Source organism: Bidens hawaiensis, unplaced genomic scaffold, assembly GCF_021521415.1.
Source record: "Bidens hawaiensis isolate Kalapana, Puna unplaced genomic scaffold, B.hawaiensis_p1.1 tig00037604_1, whole genome shotgun sequence".
NCBI classification, from domain to species: domain Eukaryota; kingdom Viridiplantae; phylum Streptophyta; class Magnoliopsida; order Asterales; family Asteraceae; genus Bidens; species Bidens hawaiensis.
This window is the reverse complement of record NW_027496564.1, coordinates 128579-147959: the sequence shown is the minus strand read 5'-3', so window position 1 is coordinate 147959 and position 19381 is coordinate 128579. Positions and strand designations below refer to the sequence as shown.

Here is a 19381-nt window from a genome sequence, read left to right as displayed (position 1 = left end):
TGGTTTTAGTAGCTGTAGCTGTTACAAATTAGGTTACAGAATCAAAACCTAATGCTCTGAGACTGCAAACCAATACCTAAAACAGCTGATTTTTCATTACCTTTAAGCGCAAATAGTAAGGGGCTATTGAAACAAGCATTAGCACCTAAAACGCATAATAACCGCCTAAAGTTGGTCAGAGAATAATCACAATAACAATCAAAGGCAAAATGAAATCATGAATTAGTCGGAAACCAACCGGCATTATACGGCAATAAATAAATCAGTAGGGCTTCAAATCCATACTAGTTAACAAATTCATCATCACTTATTGAACAGCCGGCAGGTCATCAATTGGTTCGATATTTATTTCATTTCAACTACGAACCTTCGTACATCATTTTTCAAACTACAATATGTAATAATATATTTAAGAGTAAGTAAAGTAGGGTTTGAGGGGTAATTGCAATTACCGGATGGATGAAGCAGCAGCAAAGCAACGATTGGTCTTACAATCAAGGGGGGGTGCGTTTCGAGAGGATTTGGGGGTTAATCGGAACGAGAGACTGGTACCGGATGAAAAAACTGAAACTGCAACCAATGAATGAATGCGTTCCGTTTTAGGCATTCTTTTTGTATTGACAATTTTAGAACTAATAATAATAAATACGTGTAATTTCAAACGAAAATATTTTCCGTCCTCGAAAGTAAGTTAAAAGAACTAAATTCGAAAGATAGACAAAGTCTATTAAATCATATATTGGATCTAATGAATTATTAATTAGAAGATTATCGGAATTTGTACATTCATCTGTCGTCATTTGAAACCCCCCCTCCACCCCAACATTCCCTTCACCTATATCCAATAGTCAATTCGCAAATTATTTTATCTCTTCAACATGTATGGATTGACATCTAACTGTGAGCCTCGTGTTTTTTTGATAGTTTAAGTACCTTGTGCTTTTACAAGATGTAGGAATAACTACTTGAATTGTAATTTAAAATAAACATGAAGAAAATTATATACAATTTAACTGTTTATTTAACAAAAGTATCATAAGTTTAGTATCTACAACTCCCTAAATACTTCCTTGTATATAAGGTTTATATTTTAATTTGTAATTAATCAATTTAAAGGTCAAAATTAAATTAACTACGCAATTGAAGAATATAAAGTAAGAAATTACTATTCAAATTCCATTGTCAAGCTCCTGATATGTAATTATAATAAAAAAAATAGTTTATAAAGCTTTCGATAAATAAAGTAAAAAACCTTATACAACAAACACCAACTAAATTGAGGTTTTTACCTAACACCCGATTAGAGATTGAGAATGAGATGATAGTTTATATAGCCTTTTGATATCTTATTTTACATTAGTAAGATACTAATAATGTATTCATTTTTAATACATACAAAAGGTGAATAAAATAATTTTTAATGGTTCTAAAATATTTAGTAGTAATTGAAGCATACTATTGTATAATAGTATTATTCATCCCAATCATTATACCTTCACATGGGGCGTCATCACTATAAAACTGCCTCAAAAAAGCTTTTAATAATTCCTACAAAAGTCAATGATATAAATTTAAGTAAACATAATAAATAAATTAAATATAAAAATATGTTATTAAGGTTAGTACCAAATGTTGTGAAACTGAATCTCTTAATTTCTTAAAAATAAAAAAAGTCAACACATTTTCCCATTTATATAGAGAATAATTAAATATTTTAATTACAATTAATTTATAAACTGATGATTTTGTATAATTATGGTAAACTGAATGATATGTGGTTTTGGTAATTGAATGTGATTTTAATCCGGTTTTTCAAATGATTTTAAATTTTGGGATATTTAATGATATTAGAAAAGTTAGTCTCACCATTTTTATTATAGAAAGTAATTAATTTTGATAAATGACTATCATAAAGTAAATTAAGAAAACTATCAAATGATTTATCATAAAGTAAATTATCCCTTCTTTAGTAAACATCATTTTAATAAAGAAATATAGTATATACATAGGCTTAATTAATTATATCATATCCCGTATAATAAACATCCTTTGAAGTTAGTTTATACGTTTATTTTTAATTAGTTGACTCAGTTAAAATTTTCAATTTCATATCCCGTCTCTAGTAAAAATTATTTTAATATATAGGCTTAATTAGTATACATTATTTTTTTATAAAGCTAAACAAAGTTATATTCTAGGCTTAATTATTTATGTTATTGTTAACCGGGTCTAATTTTAGATGTATGAGAATTGACAATTGATACCAGTTACCAAAATTCGTTTAATTGATATGATTAATTATATTAATGGTAATAAATATCAGTTACTAACTTATTCTTGTACATTACTAATTTTATGCTCTAGCTTGAAATATGATGTGGATTTAAACATATCAAATTTAATTATATTGTAATTAATCGTGTTTAAAACATTATATCAGGGACCGTGGGTTTGTTGTGGGTCAGGCTACATTGAAGGCTGAATCGGGCAAAGTTGTTAAACATGAGAAAGCTTGTTTAGATAATTAACATGTCTTTCTACCATTTGCCTTTGATACATTTGGTTTCTTGGGCTAGAGGCTGTGAAATTTTTGAGTAGGGTTCAGCGCGTCGTACACGGAACCTCTTCAGCTTCTAGGTCCCAGAACTTCGTTTTTAGCAGGATTGGCTTTGTTATTCAAAAGAGGGTTGCGGCGCAGCTTGTTACCCGTTTGCCTGCCACTCTATTGTAATCGTTTTATAGTAAATTATAATTTCTTATTCAAAAAAAAAATTTATAAAAGTAAATACATTAATTAATTAACAATAATAATTTATTGGTTACCTTAATTAAAACATGGTAGTTAAAAATTATAATAAAGACATATTAAATTGGTCAAATGTATTAAAGATTCTATAATGTACGTGAGCACTGGATTATTAACTATATAACCTATTTTTGTAAGTGGTCAAGAATTCGAATTTGTAACATCCTAAAATTTCAAGCAATAATATTTTTAAAGTATTTCTTATGATAAACGAGTTTACTTGACTTGACAAAGGAATAATAAAATATTAAGAGGGAATTAAGTAGGCTAATTAAGAAGGGATGAAACATGAACCAAAGAGGAAAGATGGGCTTAGGGTCCATGGCTTAAGGGGTATAAATACCCCCCTTAACCCCTAAACCTTTCCATTTCCATCCATCTTATCCATTTTTACACCTTAAAACACACACTTAAGCCAACCCTTCCCTCCCTAGCCCCGGCCACCCTCCGATTACGCAACCGAGCATCGTAGCTTAGGATCCTCAATCACACAAGCAAGATAACAAGTCCAAGATCGTATACCAAGCAAACCGTAACCTAGAAACATCAAAAAGGTATGTTTCGATCTTAAAGTTTACGCTTTTATTAACATTTAGCCTTGAAACTTAGAACGAGATTAGATCGGGCGTAAATAAAACGTAAAGTTGTGAACTTGATGTTAGAAACGAACTTAACAAACTCGCAGCTGCTTATGACACGTTTAAAATGAACCCTAAACTTATTATTAAACGTTTTGAGCTTAAAGGTTCAAACTTTATACGTTTTCGGGCCGAATCTTATTCAAAAACGGCCATGGGAATGGTCGCGAGATTGATTAGCATCATCTCTAAGGGTTACAGGTTAAACATGGATGTTAATGAAGTTAAAATCGAGCCCCGCCGCTACTGTTAATAACTTCGCCTATCCATATGTTCGCCTGAGGATAAGTTCGCACGTATGCAAGTTCGCCTGGGGTTAACTTCGTTACATGTAAGTTCGCCTATGGATAACTTCGCTGGACACAAGTTCGTCTAAGGCTAACTTCGCTAGTTATAAGTTCGCCAAGATGTGAACTTCGCCAGTTATAAGTTCGCCAAGCTGTGAACTTCGCCTAATGATAAGTTCGCCAAGTTAACTTCGCTGAATGATAAATTCGCTTAATATTAAGTTCACCAAAAGTTAAGTTCGCTGAGAAATAAATTAAAATCCTAGTGAAAAATGTGTTAAGACAGTTAATGTAAATAAAATTTTTCCAAGCTGACTTGGCAGCTCGACCCCAGCCAGGGGCGCTGCCCCCGGACCCCGTTCGTTGTGGGTTATATAAAGATAGAATTACGACATGAGTAGTAATAGTTAATTGATACATGTAATTTATATACAGTTAGTCGTGCACAGCTCAAGAAGGGAATAACGATAAACGGTGAACGTAACCGCATTCAGGTGAGTTTCTAGCCCCATTTCCTTGTTATGTTTTCGGGGCTGTGTGCATACTCGATGTGATAGTTAATACACTTACCTTAATTGGTAAGTGTATGCCTTATATGGTTTATATGTTTTGTATGTATATCTTAAATGTGAGTGAAAGCTTGTCGGTACGTGAACGACCTTCGGATATTGCACATGCTAACAAGGGAGGTATGTTTATGATAGATGAATGTGTATGATAGATATATGTACAATATATGAATATGTATGAACGTTTAAAGAAAGTATGTATGTTATGGTTATGTAAAGACAATATGTACGAAGACGAAGAAAGAGGGACCAGACCCTAATAATATCTTAGATAGAAGGGACCAGACCCTAATAATATCTGAGATAGAAGGGACCAGACCCTAATAATATCTGAGATAGAGAAGTAAAAAGGGACCAGACCCTAAAATATCTGAGATAGACAAAGGAAAGAGGGACCAGACCCTAATAATATCTGAGATAGAATAGACAGTAATTTATATAGTATGAAAGTAATAAAGTATGAATGTATGTATGAAATTATGTAATGAAAGTAAGTTAGTAAAGTAATTATTATGTACCTTCAGATGCATGATTGAAGGTAAGTGTATGTATTATATGATACGTGATTAACTATAACTCACTCAGCGTAGCTGACTTTTAGTATGCACGCAGGTGAGTAGAATGAGGCAGCTCGCTTGAGGGGACACGTGGCATTGAATAAGAGGCTGGCATCGGAAGACTCAAGACGTTTAAGTTTAATGGTTTGTTTATTATGAAAGACGAGATAATGTTTTAATACAAGTTATGGTTTGTTACGAAATGTTTTATGAAAGTTTTTATATTCCGCAAATGTTTTAACTAACTCTGATATTTAGAACTGTGTTTATGAGTAAATCCAACACCAAAGTAGGGCTACCGGTAACGGGGCCTTACAAGTTGGTGTCAGAGCAAAGTTCGAGAGATTTAAGCATCCTACATGCTTAGACTCGAACAGAGAACGGGATTTGAGTAAGAAAAGAAAGAAGATGTCAGTTCAAGATAGCCATGTGTCACTCAAGCAAGCTCAGTAAAGGTAAAGTGTATAGTTAAATATTGTATGTTAATGATAGCTTAATTGCTAAAGAGAAGATATGTGGATGTTAGGGATAAGATTAATTGATTGACTGTTTAGAAGTAGAACCAGCACAAATAGACTCATAAGGGGAAGTGTATAGGACACATAAAGTAACGTGATCAGCTAATCACAACTGGCCATTGTTATTACCTGTTAGCCTTACTATCCTTGTACTAAATAGTTCCTTGAGTGATGACGTTTGTGTTTTCCTTTCCAGAACACGATGGCTGGATCTAGGGCAGTTGTTGGAGCAGGAGGCCGCACTGGACGTCGTGGCAGGCCTCGTCGTGCCCAACAACCTTCGGTAGAAACAGCTTCCAACACCGGAGCTGAAGGAAGCGCAGCTGGAAGAAACCCTGAGAACAATGAAGGGGTTCAACTAGATCCCTTAATTCAAGCCGCTATCGTTCAAGCTGTAGCCACTGCTGTGAAGAACATGAACCCGGAGAGGTCTGCTGGAGACCGTGAAAGAACTGCTGGAAGGGCGGAAGGAGATGGTAGGAAAGACGATGAAGATGAGAGGGAGGCTTCGAGTGTTGTTAAGTCTATGAAGGCCGATGACAGGAAAAGAGGCCGAGGTGGGTGCAACTATAAGTCCTTTGTTGGTGCATGATGTCAGTAGTTCAGTATCTAGTGTCTGTAATCGTGTTAGTTTGTTTTGTATTGATGTTTTAGATAACTTGTCTCACAAGTTCGCCTGATATAAGCGAACTTGTGGACAAGCGAAGTTATTGACAACTTCGCCTAGGCTGTTAGGCGAAGTTGTCGTAACTTATATATTCAGGTGTTACGGCTTATTTTGAATAGTGGTTCAGTACGGGTAATTGTGATTTGGCTATCACGTGTTAAAGGAGTTGCAATACAACGTGTCTATTGAGTATTGTAACGTGTCTTTGCACTTGGGTTTAACGTATAACGCGTCTAACACTTGTATCGTCTTACGTAGAGATTCCGCACCTACGTAATACGAGATATTTCCGTGTAGATCCGGCTGGGAACCTACAGTTGGTATAAGAGCATTTGCTCGTGATTGTGTGGTTCGGGATTATCACACGAGTGTAGAAATTGTTCTGTTCGACTATTCGCGGAACGAGTTTACATTGAAATACCGAGTTTTTGTGTCCTACTCATCTCCCACTATCAAATATAACCCATTACACCTTCGCATACCTCGCAATACGTCAAATTAAAACTTGCAAAAACCGCTTGTTCATCAGGCGAAGTTGCCGCCACTGTTTGTAGGGTTTAGGCGAAGATATAAGTTTAAGCGAAGTTATCTTTAACTTCGCCTATCTCACAAGTTCGCTTAAATAAGCGAAGTTGTCATCAAGCGAAGTTAACATCTGGCGAACTTAAGAAGAAAGCGAAGTTAAGAGTTTCAGCGAAGTTAAGTATTCAAGCGAAGTTAATCTTAAGCGAAGATAAGAATAACTTCGCCTACTGGGCACTGTTCAAAATAATAAAAAATTATTTTATACTTTCCTCGTGTTTTGAGTTGTGTTTCTTTCAGCGATGACTTCGATAAACATTACGGAACTAGTGAAAATGGAAGTTGAGGCCGGTTCAGCAACTAAGGCCCCAAAAATGCTAAAGGGTACCGATTTCGTGGCTTGGAAAGATCGGTTTGAGCAGTATGTTAAATATCAAGATGCTAAGATGTGGGTGTGCATTCAAGATGGATACATTCCACCAACGGCCTTGTTTGAGGGTCGTGATCAGATTAAGAAGTACAATAAGATGGAAGAGGAAGAAAAGAAGATGTATGAGGCAGAGAGTAAGGCTCATGCAGCAATCACCATGGCTCTTCCACAAGAAATTCTACACACCTTCAAGAAATACAAAACTGCTAGAGAGCTTTGGGAAGCTCTAGAAAACCGATATGAAGGTAATGTGGGGATACGTGCATCCAAGATTAAGCTACTAAAAACCCAATTCTCGGTGTTCAAATATTTGAAAAATGAATCACTTGATGATATCATCACAAGATATTATCACCTGATGACCGAACTCAGCAATTACTCCATTGTGTACAAAGAAGAAGAGATAGTCGAGAAACTTCTTGATGCTCTTCCACCGAAATGGGAAATGTACACAGTTTTGATGAGAGAAGATAAAGAGTTTGCCGATATTGATTTGGAAACAGCAGTCAATAAATTACGAACTTTTGAACTAAACATGGTTCAAAAAGAGACACCAACTGATCAGGTTCAGGATCCGGGAATGTACGGTGCAAAAGTTAGTTCAAATTCAAGATCAGAATCATCTGCTTACTACTCAAAGGGAGACTCAAGCTCAAACTCAACTCATGATGGTCATGTGACTCTCAACATGGATGGTGATGTATGTTTTGTAGCTGGAGGAAGTAATTCTTCAAAACCTCAAGCCACAACTGGTAACTTTTCATCAAACACTCAAACCAACAAATACTCACAGATGCCCATGAGTGTTAAATCAGCTGAACAGCAGTTTGCCCACTATGCATCTTATGAAAATTACATCAAAGGTAAAATAGTCGATCCCGCAACTTTGGATGAAGACTATGATCAGATTGATGCTGATGATCTAGAAGAGATGGATCTGCAGTGGCAGATGGCGATGATAGTAAGAAGAGTTAAAAGGTTCATGAAGAAAACGGGTAGAAAGTTCGTTGGTGAAAGACCAGGGTTTGACAAGTCAAAGGTTCGATGCAATAACTGTCAACAAAATGGTCACTTTGCAAAGGAATGTACAAATGAGAGAGTCGAACGCAGCCAGACCAGGCCTGCACAACAGAATGGGGGAGATAGTGAGAATAAGGCTGTGGTATCTAGACACAATAGTGGGTATAACTGGAATCTACAGGTTGAGGAAGTCTTCGAACAGGCAAATTTGGTGAACATCGAAAATGCAGGAAGTGAGAAAGAGACAGGAGAAATTCAAGCTTACATGGCAGAAGTGAACGATCAGCTTTCTGAGGTAAGTCCTGAACTCCCATGTATGTAATGTGAAAATCTGTCTGAACAATTGAAAACCGTAACTGATCAGTTTATTAGTTTGGACGCTCAATTTAAAACATTAAAAGAAGATCATCATTACACTAAAACTAGAGAAAACAGTTACAAGGTAAAAATAAAAGCTAGTGTAAAAGATATCAGGAGTCTTAAAGCCAGTCTAGCTGAGAAAATACAAGTTATTGATCTTAGTTATGAAGTCGTAGAAGAGAAAACCAAACTAATTGCTGAGAGGGATAAACAGATAGCTGATTACCAGGTAAAAGTGGTGGAACTGAACAGAAGAATTGAACAGTTTAGAAATTCCTCTGCAATGCTTGATCACATCGTAAGTGTTCAACGTTCCCCAGTTAAAAAAGGGGGAATTGGATATTCTGAAGTTCCACCACCATATAATCATAACTATACGTATAATCCTAGTAATCAGAAATCTGTTGATGAGATTAGTTAGACAGTTCCTGTCAAAGTTTCGATTAAAGAACCTGAAGTTAGTCAAAGCAAAACAAGTACGCTTGTTTCGAATGTTAAGATTTCTGTTCCTAGTTCTGTCTCATCAAATTCGGACAAGACATCCGAATCTAGTGAGATAAAAGAAGTGGTAGTATTACTAAAACGTGGGGAGGAATATAAGCCAACTGAAAAGATTTCTCCCCTAAACCCGTTTGTCCCACCATATGTTAGACAAACGAATAGTAATGCAACCTCAACATCTGAAACAACTGTTGAGACGAAGGTTGAACACAGGAGTTGTTTCAGATGCAATTAAATCGGACACCTAATTGCTAATTGCCCTCTTAATCAGAGATTCAGAGGTATGAGGCCTCCGAAAACTGAGAATAAAACTAATAGTAATTACTATAATGTTAAGAATGTTAACTCTCCAAAATTCAGACATTGGACTAATCCAAGATTTCAAAGAAATCGATCTCAGTTTTTCCCAGTAAACAACCGAACCAACAATTATAATTCAGTTAATTCACTAAGGTTTGGATGGCCTTATAGTCAATTCTCAAGTAGGTATCCTTACAGAACTTACAGAAATCATTCTCAAACTAACTTTGGACAACCAAGGTATGGGATGCCAGTTAACAGATTTAATCGACCCAAGACCAATAGGTCTTGGGTCCCCAGATTTTAATCCTTTGCTTTAATCGTGCAGAAATAGTTGAACAGGACTGTAAACAATCTGTGGGTTGTAGATGTGGTTGTTCCCGACACATGACTGGTAACAAGAGTTTGTTACATGAATGGAAACCTGTTCAAAGAGGAAGAGTTAGTTTCGCTGGAGAGAGCGGAGGTAGAATTACTGGTATTGGAATCGTAACAAATGGAAAAATGAAATTGGAAAAAGTGAATTTTGTTGAGGAATTGAAGCATAATTTGTTGAGCGTATCTCAGATTTGTGACAAAGAGTACACAGTGCACTTTACCAAAAATGAAGCAATTGTTCTGTATCCTGGTTTCAAGATACCAGAGGCATGGGTGGTGATGAAGGCTCCAAGAGAAAAGAACACATACGTCATGGATATGAGGTCAACTGAGATGACATCAGAAGAATCATGTCTCCTGTCAAAGGCAACTGAATCTGAGTCCGAGTTATGGCATCGAAGAATGGGGCATATACATCTTCGAAAAATGAACTACATTGTCAAGAATGGGCTGGTGCTTGGTGTAACCTTAAAGAATTTCAACTTTGAAGATCAATGCTTATCGTGCAAGAAGGGAAAACAACACAAGAAACCTCATCACTCCAAGATGGTTAACTCAATTGTCAGTACACTAGACCTACTTCACATGGATCTCTTTGGTCCCGTGAATGTAAAGAGTCTTTGTGGAACTTCATACTGCTTGGTAGTAACTGATGATTACTCGCGATACTCTTGGGTGTATTTTCTGAAGACAAAAGATGAGACGGTTCAGTTGGTAATTAACTTGATTACCAAGGTTGAGAATATTATGGGGAGAAAGGTTAAGTACATCAGGAGTGATAATGGGACATAGTTCAAAAACTACCAGATGGAGCTGTTCTGCTTACAGAAAGGGATAGAACACCAGTACAGCGCCCCGTATACTCCGCAACAAAATGGGGTGGCTGAGAGGAAGAACAGGACGCTAATTGAAGGAGCCAGAACCATGCTGGCTGATGCTAAGCTTCCCGTGGTGTTCTGGGCTGAAGCAGTTGCCACAGCCTGTTATATCCTTAATCGTGTTTTAACTGCGAAAAGGCTAAATAAAACTTGCTATGAACTTATGCATGGTCGAAAGCCAAACTTGAATGGTCTCGAACCATTCGGGTCCCCATGTATGATATTAAAGACAAACTCTAAATTTGGTGAGAAAGCCGACGAAGGTATTTTAGTCGGATATGTTGTTGGGACACCCAACAGAAGAGTCTTTAATTTATCGAACAACAAGGTTGAAGTGGTATGTAACACCGACATCACGAGTTACAAACCACCAATGCCCAGCACGGGACCCGCTGAAGTGTTTGACTATGATAAACTGTTCAAATCCTTTAATATGCCTTACTTGGATTTTGCAGAAGTTGATAAGAAAATTGCTTCATAGATTTTGTATGATGAGGAGGAAAATATTGTGCAACGTCCACGATACGAGAAAAGTCAACCTTCCACGTCAAGTGACGTTAATGCACCTGCCGCCTCTACTGAAGAAGAATTTTACAACCCTTTTCACTCTCAACATCAATCACCCATTGATGATCTCTCTTCGAACCTGGAAGACAATCTGCAAGTCAGTTCGGTTCCGACTACTGGAATTCACAAAAATCACCCTTTGGAGAATGTAATAGGTGATCTATCTGACGGTGTACAAACAAGACGAAGCTTGAATGAGCACACCTGTGTTTACGCAAGCATTAAAGAAACAGGTATCATTAACGAGTGCTTGTTCACCTGCTTCATCAGCCAGATTGAACCAAAGAACTATCAAATGGCTCTAAAAGATAGCTCGTGGGTCGAGCCATGCAAGAAGAGTTAGCCTAGTTCGAGAAGATGGAGGTATGGAAATTGGTTGCAAAACCGAAGAATGTGCATGCGATTGGCACTAAATGGGTTTTCAAATGTAAGAGAGATGAGAAAGGAATAATCATCAGGAACAAGGTGAGGCTGGTCGTAAAAGGGTTTGATCAGCAAGAAGGGATCGACTACAATGAATTGTTTGCTTTTGTGGCAAGATTGGAAGCGATTCGTTTGTTTTTGGCATTTGCTGCACACAATGAGTTGAAGGTGTTCCAGTTAGATGTGAAAAGTGCGTTTAACGGTAAAGTCGATGAGGTTGTGTACGTTGAGCAGCCTCCAGGTTTTCCTGACCCAGACTTTCCTGATCACGTGTACAAGTTAAGTAAAGCGCTATATGGACTACATCAGGCCCCTCGTGCCTGGTATGCAACCTTGTCTGATTACTTACTTGAGAATGGGTTCGAAAGAGGAAAGATCGACAGCACGCTGTTTGTCAAGAGAAAGGGGGGAGATTTTCTTCTTGTTCAAGTCTACGTGGACGACATCATCTTTGCTGCATCAAAAGTCGCCATGTGTCAGGAATTTGAAGAAGTTATGAAAAGGAGGTTTGAAATGAGCGCAATGGGTGAATTAACGTTCTTTTTAGGATTGCAGGTCGATCAGAAGAAAGATGGGATGTTCATCCATCAAACTAAATATGTCCAAGACGTTCTCAAACGCTTCAAGATGGAGGACAGCACTCCATTTGATACTTTGGTTTGCGTCAACCACAAGCTGGGTGCTGATTCAGACAGTAACGCAGATGTGGACCCCACCCAATATCGAGCAATCATATGTTCTTTAATGTATTTAACTGCATCTAGACCTGACATTATGTTTGCAGTTTGTCTCTGTGCTCGATTTCAGGCAAGCCCAAAGGAATCTCACATGAAGGGAGTGAAGAGAATACTGCGGTATCTCAAAGGCAAGCCTAAGTTGGGATTGTGGTACACGAAAGGAGGAGACTTGGATTTGGTCGCTTATACAGATTCTGACTATGGAGGTTGCAATCAGAACAGGAAGTCGACGACCGGTGGATGTCAGTTTCTGGGAGGAAGATTGGTTTCGTGGCAGTGCAAGAAGCAGACCTCTGTAGCCATTTCTACCTGTGAAGCAAAATACATGGCAGCATCAAACTGCTGCTCCCAGGTTCTTTGGATACAACAGCAATTGCGCGATTACGGTCTGAATTTCACTCAAACTCCTATTTGCATTGATAACACTGCAGCGATCTCAGTAAGTAACAATCCCGTAAAGCACAGCAAAACTAAACACATTGACATTCGTCATCATTTTATAAGGGATTGTGCTGAGAAGAAATTAATAGTGCTCGAAAAGGTTGATTCGTTAGATAATTTCGCTGATCTTTTTACTAAAGCGTTTGACAGAACTCGTTTCCAAAACCTTGTTGAGTTTAATGGGATGATCAATCCCGAGTAACCGTATTTTTCATTTTCACTTAAAAAAAAACGTTAATATCGCTTAGAATTATGTCGGTTGCTTCAGTTTGAAGGACATATCTTCGGATGTGTTTGGTCCTCACTTCAACCAGTAGCTTATGAGGATAGCCATTAACCAGATGACTGAAAGCGACTGGGGCGGTTTATGATGTGTTTTTATTCTGTCGCTGAAAAATAGTCGTTCATACTTAGTTAAAAGAACGCATATTCGTATGTGGTCGGTCCAGCTGATCCATTGGATCTTCAGGATAGCCGTTTACCTGATGACTTTGACTTGATCGGGGCGATAGAATTTAAGTTTTTTTAGGGAGATGATATAATTTTTCAAGTCTACTACTTCGTAAGAAGTTTCTATACAATGTTTATATGAAAATTGATCCAACCTTGGAAACTGATACACAAACTATTTCTGTGTGCTTAACTAGTGAAGTTATTAGGCCTAAAAGACTCTAGAACAGTCATTGTATGTTATGGTAGCTTTTTATGGTGCCTAAAAGTAGAAGTGATACTAACTAAATCTTCTCGATTTAAAGGGACAACTCATTAAGAGTTGTGTATGTCTCCAGATATATCTTTCCGAATGATAGGCAGAAAAGTGATTACCCAGTCATACACGAGCCCGTGAGTGTTCTGATTCGCGAGAAGATAGTGTGTCAAGAAACTGCAGTGATCCAGATTCGGGACTTGCAGTAGTCTACTGTTTGAGGCTATGTAAATCATTAAAAAAAAATTTATTATTAAAGCCTTTTGAAGTCTATTATGTAATACTTATCAATCAAGAGGCAAGAATACGAGACAAAGACTCTAAAAGATCAAGATGTATTTACAGCTTAATCAGACACTACGGGTCGAGGTCAACTCGGGGTGACGTGGGGAAAGCCAAATACGCTTTGAGAATAGATAGGAGGCATCACAATCTCTGATGTGGTGTCCATTTATATTTTGAGCTTAATTGAACCTAACCCGTATCACAAAAGCGATGAAAACCATACTAAGTTGTTTCCCTGCTTACAACCTGTTTCTTTATGTCATAATACAGCTGAACATGGATCTATGTGACAGCCATCTAATTAGTATGATTCCTGTTCGGATCTTTTCTAAAACATGTTAGTCCCTGTCAAGACTGAAATTTGATCCCGTGTATTTTACTTCTAAAATTTTCATTGCATATTTTGTTTTATGGTTGAAAACTTGGTTACTTGGTCTTTGATCATAACATTTAACTCTTTAAAGGAAGTTTCATAAGTTAATAGCATAATGCTAAATTTTTAAGGGTTTGTTATGTAAATTTTGAGCGAAGTTGTTTTAACAGATTTTAAAGGCGAACTTGTTTAACAGGCGAAGTTAAGGGGTAAGCGAAGTTAACCCTAACTTCGCCTGTATAATATAAACACTATATAATGAAACTTTTTGGTCAAACCTTTCATATTCTCAAAAATACAGGCGAACTTATCATAACAACCCTCGGCGAACTTGTCAATCAAATCAAACCTTGTTATTATTCCTCAATTTCAACCCGTATTAAAGGTGTGTAGGGTCGGGATAATGTATAATCAATATTAATCACGTTAATAAGATGCCGTTCCGGTCCGATTCGAGATCTCGTTCTTGCAAACTTTTAAACACCTACTTTTCAAACTTATTTTAACGTGTTCGTAATTAATGTGATCGTCTAGATCTCTTTAGTATCATGTCTTTATTGTCCACACTCACCAATCTCACCAAATTTACTTCGTTTGGCCGTCTAAACCTTTGCCGTTTCAGTTCAGGCGAAGTCATAGTTTAGGCGAAGTTGTTCTCAACATCGCCTAAGGCTTAACTTCGCCTGTTACTTTATATTTTAATTAATCAGGGGCGAAGTTGTTCAAGGGGCGAAGTTATGATTAAGCGAAGTTATCCTTAACTTCGCCTTGGGCTTAACTTCGTCTGAAGCTGTACTTTATTTAAAAGATTAATCTGTTGCCAGGCGAAGTTATTGTATAGGCGAAGTTGTGCTCAACTTCGCCCAATATCTAACTTCGCCTGTACACTAAAGTTTATCTTAACTTCGCTCATGGTAATAGGCGAAGTTATTCTCGGCTTTGACAATTCTCTAACTTAGACCGTTTGTGGTGCAGATATAGCAGCTGTAGCGGGAGCCGGTGGTGCTGGTGGTTACGAAGGAGGAGATAACAATCGTCAGTTTTTCCCGGGGCATAATATGTACATCACTTTGGACCCGGATGCGACCGGTGTTGATGATTATCGCGAGATCATCACTTTTCTTATCCGGTCGCGTATCTTCCATGCTATTACTACAACTCTGCCAATCTCTTTACCAAACATAGAAGATTTCTGGTAGACGGTTGAATATGATTGCAGAGTCGAGCCCCCAGTTATGCGTGCAACGGTTAACAATCAGGAAGTGCAGTTCTCATCAGAACAGATACGGGTTGCTTTGCAGTTTGGGGATGAAACGAGAGATGATCCTACAGACTTTGTAGCTCCATTCAGAGATGGTGCTTTTTTAAGAATGGGCTATTCTGGTCCATTGGGGGATACTCAGAGACGCAAGGGGTTTTTGTTAGATCAATGGCGCTTTCTCATGCACGTGATGATCGTGTGCATGTCGGGTAGAAAGGCTGGTACGGATGGAATGGGTGCGACGATGCAGTCGGCAATGACAGCACTGACTTACAACAAGCGTTATAGCTTCAGTAAGATGGTGTTCTATGAGATAGACCGTCAGAGACGAGCGGTGGCGCGTGAGAGATTCTTGATGTATCCAAGATTTTTACAAATGATCTTGAATCACGTGGCTCCTATGCTACCTCAGCGTCGTTCGATTCGGTATGTGGAGAGTGTCAGCAAGAGAATCTTCGCCCAATGTAGACCATCAAGTGCAAGAAGTAAACCAGAGCTCCATCCTCGACATACTCCGTTATTTGGGTACTTGATCAACCCGGAGTATGTTGCAGCTCGTGGGGACGAGTTTCGGGATCTGGCACCGCAACAGGCTGGAGCACCTCAACCACCACCTGTGGTACAGCAATCTCTTCCTGCTGCTCCTGTTGTGGCACCGGAGGAACACGTCGACCTTGAAGATGCTTTCGACGGTCAAGGATTTTTCGATATGGAACGTGTTGATCCAGAGGAAGAGGTACAGGTCTCGGCTGCACAGGTTTCTAGTGTGGATGTGTCGATGGCTGCTACGACTGTGGCTGATTCTGAAAGAACTGATTCTGATTCCTCAGATGATGATGTTGCTGAAGCAAGTCAGATTCTGATTACTCAAGAAAGAATTCATGGGAAGAGAAAGAAAGACACAAATGACAGTGAATCAGACTTTGAGGAGGATTTACATCGGTTGGTTTGTCGAGCGAGAAGGGCAAGAACGGGCGAAGGATCGGGAGCTGGTGAGAGCTCGAGGGTGGTTCGTTTTTCTCTACCCGCACCGTCTGGTATGACTATGGTCCCTACATCGTTGATAGTTACAGGACCGATCACCTCGGGTGTTGCCGTGTTGACTACCTCATCCTCCTTTGGCATACCACCCACTACATTTCAGCTCTCGGCTCCAGAAATTGTGTCCTTGCCACCTCTAACTCTTACTCCATCGGAGGTCGTTGCAAGATTTGTTGAGTCGACACTGGTTGCCACTGCAGGTTGTCTGTTACGATACCACATGCGGTTAGTTTTACGCCTGTTTCTGATGTTCCGGTTACCTTGGGAATCCCTCCTCCGTACGCTCAAGACATTTCACATATGAGGTTTGATTTTGATGCAACCTTATCTGACTCGGAAAGAATAGCAGCTCTTGAAAGGGTCGTGGCAGAACAGTCGAGAATAAATCTGATCCAGACTCACGCTATTCAGCGCCTTGTTGCAGAGAATCAGATTCAGTCGTCTCTCCTGATTGAGCACGGTAAACTTTTTGATGCCTTGAAACAGTTCGTGGCATCTCAGGGGGAGACGAGCTGTAAGGGTGATGAGCTGAGGACGAAGAAGAGTAACGATCGAGACGATGATCCCAATGCATCTAAAGGTGCAGGTGGTGAGTTGCCAAGAACTGAACAAGCTCTTGGGACTTCCACATCTCAGGGGGAGTCTACTGGTGCAACTGGTGAATCGGGGGGGTGATGATGTGGTGGTAGTGGATGCTGAGGAGGTGTTGGATGTTGAGGATGAAGGTGATGACGATGTGTTACCGAGTGAAGAGATTGAGAAGATAGGGGCTGATATTGTAATTGATAGTGAGATTGAAGAGGGAGAGATTGTGGAAGAAAACGTTGAGCATGAAATTCCCAAAGTTGATAAGTCAGATATGGCAAGCGATGAGACTGATTGGGAAGAGCAGCCGAGATGGAAAGAAGGCTACGCTCAATGGTTCGTAAAGACAAAGAAACCGGCGGTTCCTACTATGTTTAAGAAGAGTTACAGCATCAAAGGATATGCTGAATCGAAGAAGGGGATTATATGCTGGTTATACGATGAGCAGTTGAGGCTGTTTGTGATTAAACGTTTTGACGGAGTTCAATACTTCAAGAGATTGTTGAGATCATTGAATACCTTGCCGGAGTGTGAGGTGAAGGACTTAGCCAAGTTGGGGTTGATAAACAGGAGTGATGACAATATGGCTAGGATTATTGGAAAGATCGTGTGGAAAGAAAGCATCAAAGAGAAAAAGTTCGACTTATTAAAGCCGCAGAAAGGAAAGCTCGTTGAAGATAAAGACAGAGGTATGAGAGCTGATGGCAAGCCTTGGATGGTCATGAAGTATAAGCCGATCCGGTGTTTAAAAGAAGTGCCGATGAAACCGATGCCCAAGGATGTCCTAAAGAATCTGAAATGGTGGTATGTCGATAGTGAAACAGCTGAAGCGGTCATGGAGGATGAAGATGAACAAGAGTTGCTGAGAGTGTATGATCCAATGCACTTGGTGAACTTGTCTCACGCTGATTTGCTGATGCTGAACGAGAAAAAGATATTTTATATTCCTGCTTGGAAAGAAGAAGCCAAAAAATATCAGCGAGTAGTTACGGTTTGTGTCAGAGAAGGCGTACATGCTTGAAGACGGGTGACTCGATTTTTGGGATTATAAGACACGTGATTGAAGATGAGATATGAAGCTACTGCCAAGGGGGAGTCTGTTGGTGCATGATGTCAGTAGTTCAGTATCTAGTGTCTGTAATCGTGTTAGTTTGTTTTGTATTGATGTTTTAGATAACTTGTCTCACAAGTTCGCCTGATATAAGCGAACTTGTGGACAAGCGAAGTTATTGACAACTTCGCCTAGGCTGTTAGGTGAAGTTGTCGTAACTTATATATTCAGGTGTTACGGCTTATTTTGAATAGTGGTTCAGTACGGGTAATTGTGATTTGGCTATCACGTGTTAAAGGAGTTGCAATACAACGTGTCTATTGAGTATTGTAACGTGTCTTTGCACTTGGGTTTAACGTATAACGCGTCTAACACTTGTATCGTCTTACGTAGAGATTCCGCACCTACTTAATACGAGATATTTCCGTGTAGATCCGGCTGGGAACCTACATCCTTTAAAGGTTGTGACTCGCCGAAGCTAACTGGTTTGGGAGACGCCATCGCTACTCTGCAATGGATAACTGCCATGGATAAAATTATCCGCATTAGCGAGTGTCGTCCTGATTAAGCTGTCGGTTATGCCACCCAATCATTTGAAGAGGAGGCGATGTATTGGTGGGAAAGTGTGGAGCAGAGGAAGACCCGTGAAGAGATCAAAGCGATGAAGTGGGAGGATCTGAAGGAACTGGTTATGAAGAAGTTCTGTGCTGACGCCGAGGTTGAGAGGGCGGAAATGAAGTTTCTGAACCTGAAAGCCGGAACGATGACACATCGTGAGTATACCACCGAGTTCAACCAAATGTCTAGGTTGGTACCCGATATGGTTAACACGAAGGCTAAGAGGATCAAGTTTTATGTGAGGGGATTGCCACAGAAAGTCCGCACGCTAGTCAGGACAAGTAAACCTGCTACCTTTGACTCTGCTGTCGAGCTCGCAGAGATGGTTTATGCAGACCTGGCTGCGAATGATGTTGTGGTGGAAGAAGAGAAGAAAGATAAGAAGTGGGTCAATGTCAATCAACCCGGTACTCAGTTGTGGAACTCCAAGGAGAAGAAGTAGAAAATGTGGGAGAAGAGACAGTGCAAGACGTGTGGTAATGCACGGTGGTGAGTGCAAGTGGGGTAAAGGATCTGATGTGTGTCATAAGTGTGGTAAGACTCATGGAGGAGAGTGCAGGCTAGGGTCAAATGCCTGTTATAAGTGTGGAAAAGTGGGACATTATGCCCCAGATTGTACCACCAAGTCCGCATGTTATAAGTGCGGTAAGACGAGCCACTTTGCTAGAGAATGCACCGAGGGTGAAGCTGGAGGTAGTGGGAAGAAGGATGCCGATCAAGCTAGGGCAAGAACTAGAGCCTACATGCTGACTCAAGAACAAGCCAAGCAGATTCCGGATGTCGTCACTGGTACGTTTTTAGTAAATGGTATTTCTGCTTCTGTATTGTTTGATTCGGGTGCGAACAAAAGTTTCGTAGCCAA

The 19381-nt window shown here is 39.2% G+C and overlaps 1 protein-coding gene across 1 annotated transcript; it reads left to right on the top strand.

Annotated features, from left to right (window-relative positions):
- The first annotated feature begins 5419 nt into the window (after positions 1-5419).
- LOC143589528 (uncharacterized) lies at positions 5420-18909 on the top strand. The gene is made up of 2 exons (XM_077070264.1): positions 5420-5959; positions 18363-18909. Exons 1-2 carry the CDS (start codon positions 5578-5580, stop codon positions 18467-18469), a joined length of 489 nt encoding a protein of 162 aa, XP_076926379.1. The 5' UTR covers positions 5420-5577; the 3' UTR covers positions 18470-18909.
- The last annotated feature ends 472 nt before the right edge of the window (positions 18910-19381 follow it).

What these genes read in the sequence shown, in the direction of transcription:
- LOC143589528 (XM_077070264.1), top strand. Translation starts at nt 5,578, where the DNA reads ATGGCTGGATCTAGGGCAGTTGTTGGAGCAGGAGGCCGCACTGGACGT. An exon ending in CAACTATAAGTCCTTTGTTG is followed by an intron (nt 5,960 to 18,362) that starts GTGCATGATGTC and finishes CATCCTTTAAAG; the next exon opens with GTTGTGACTCGCCGAAGCTA.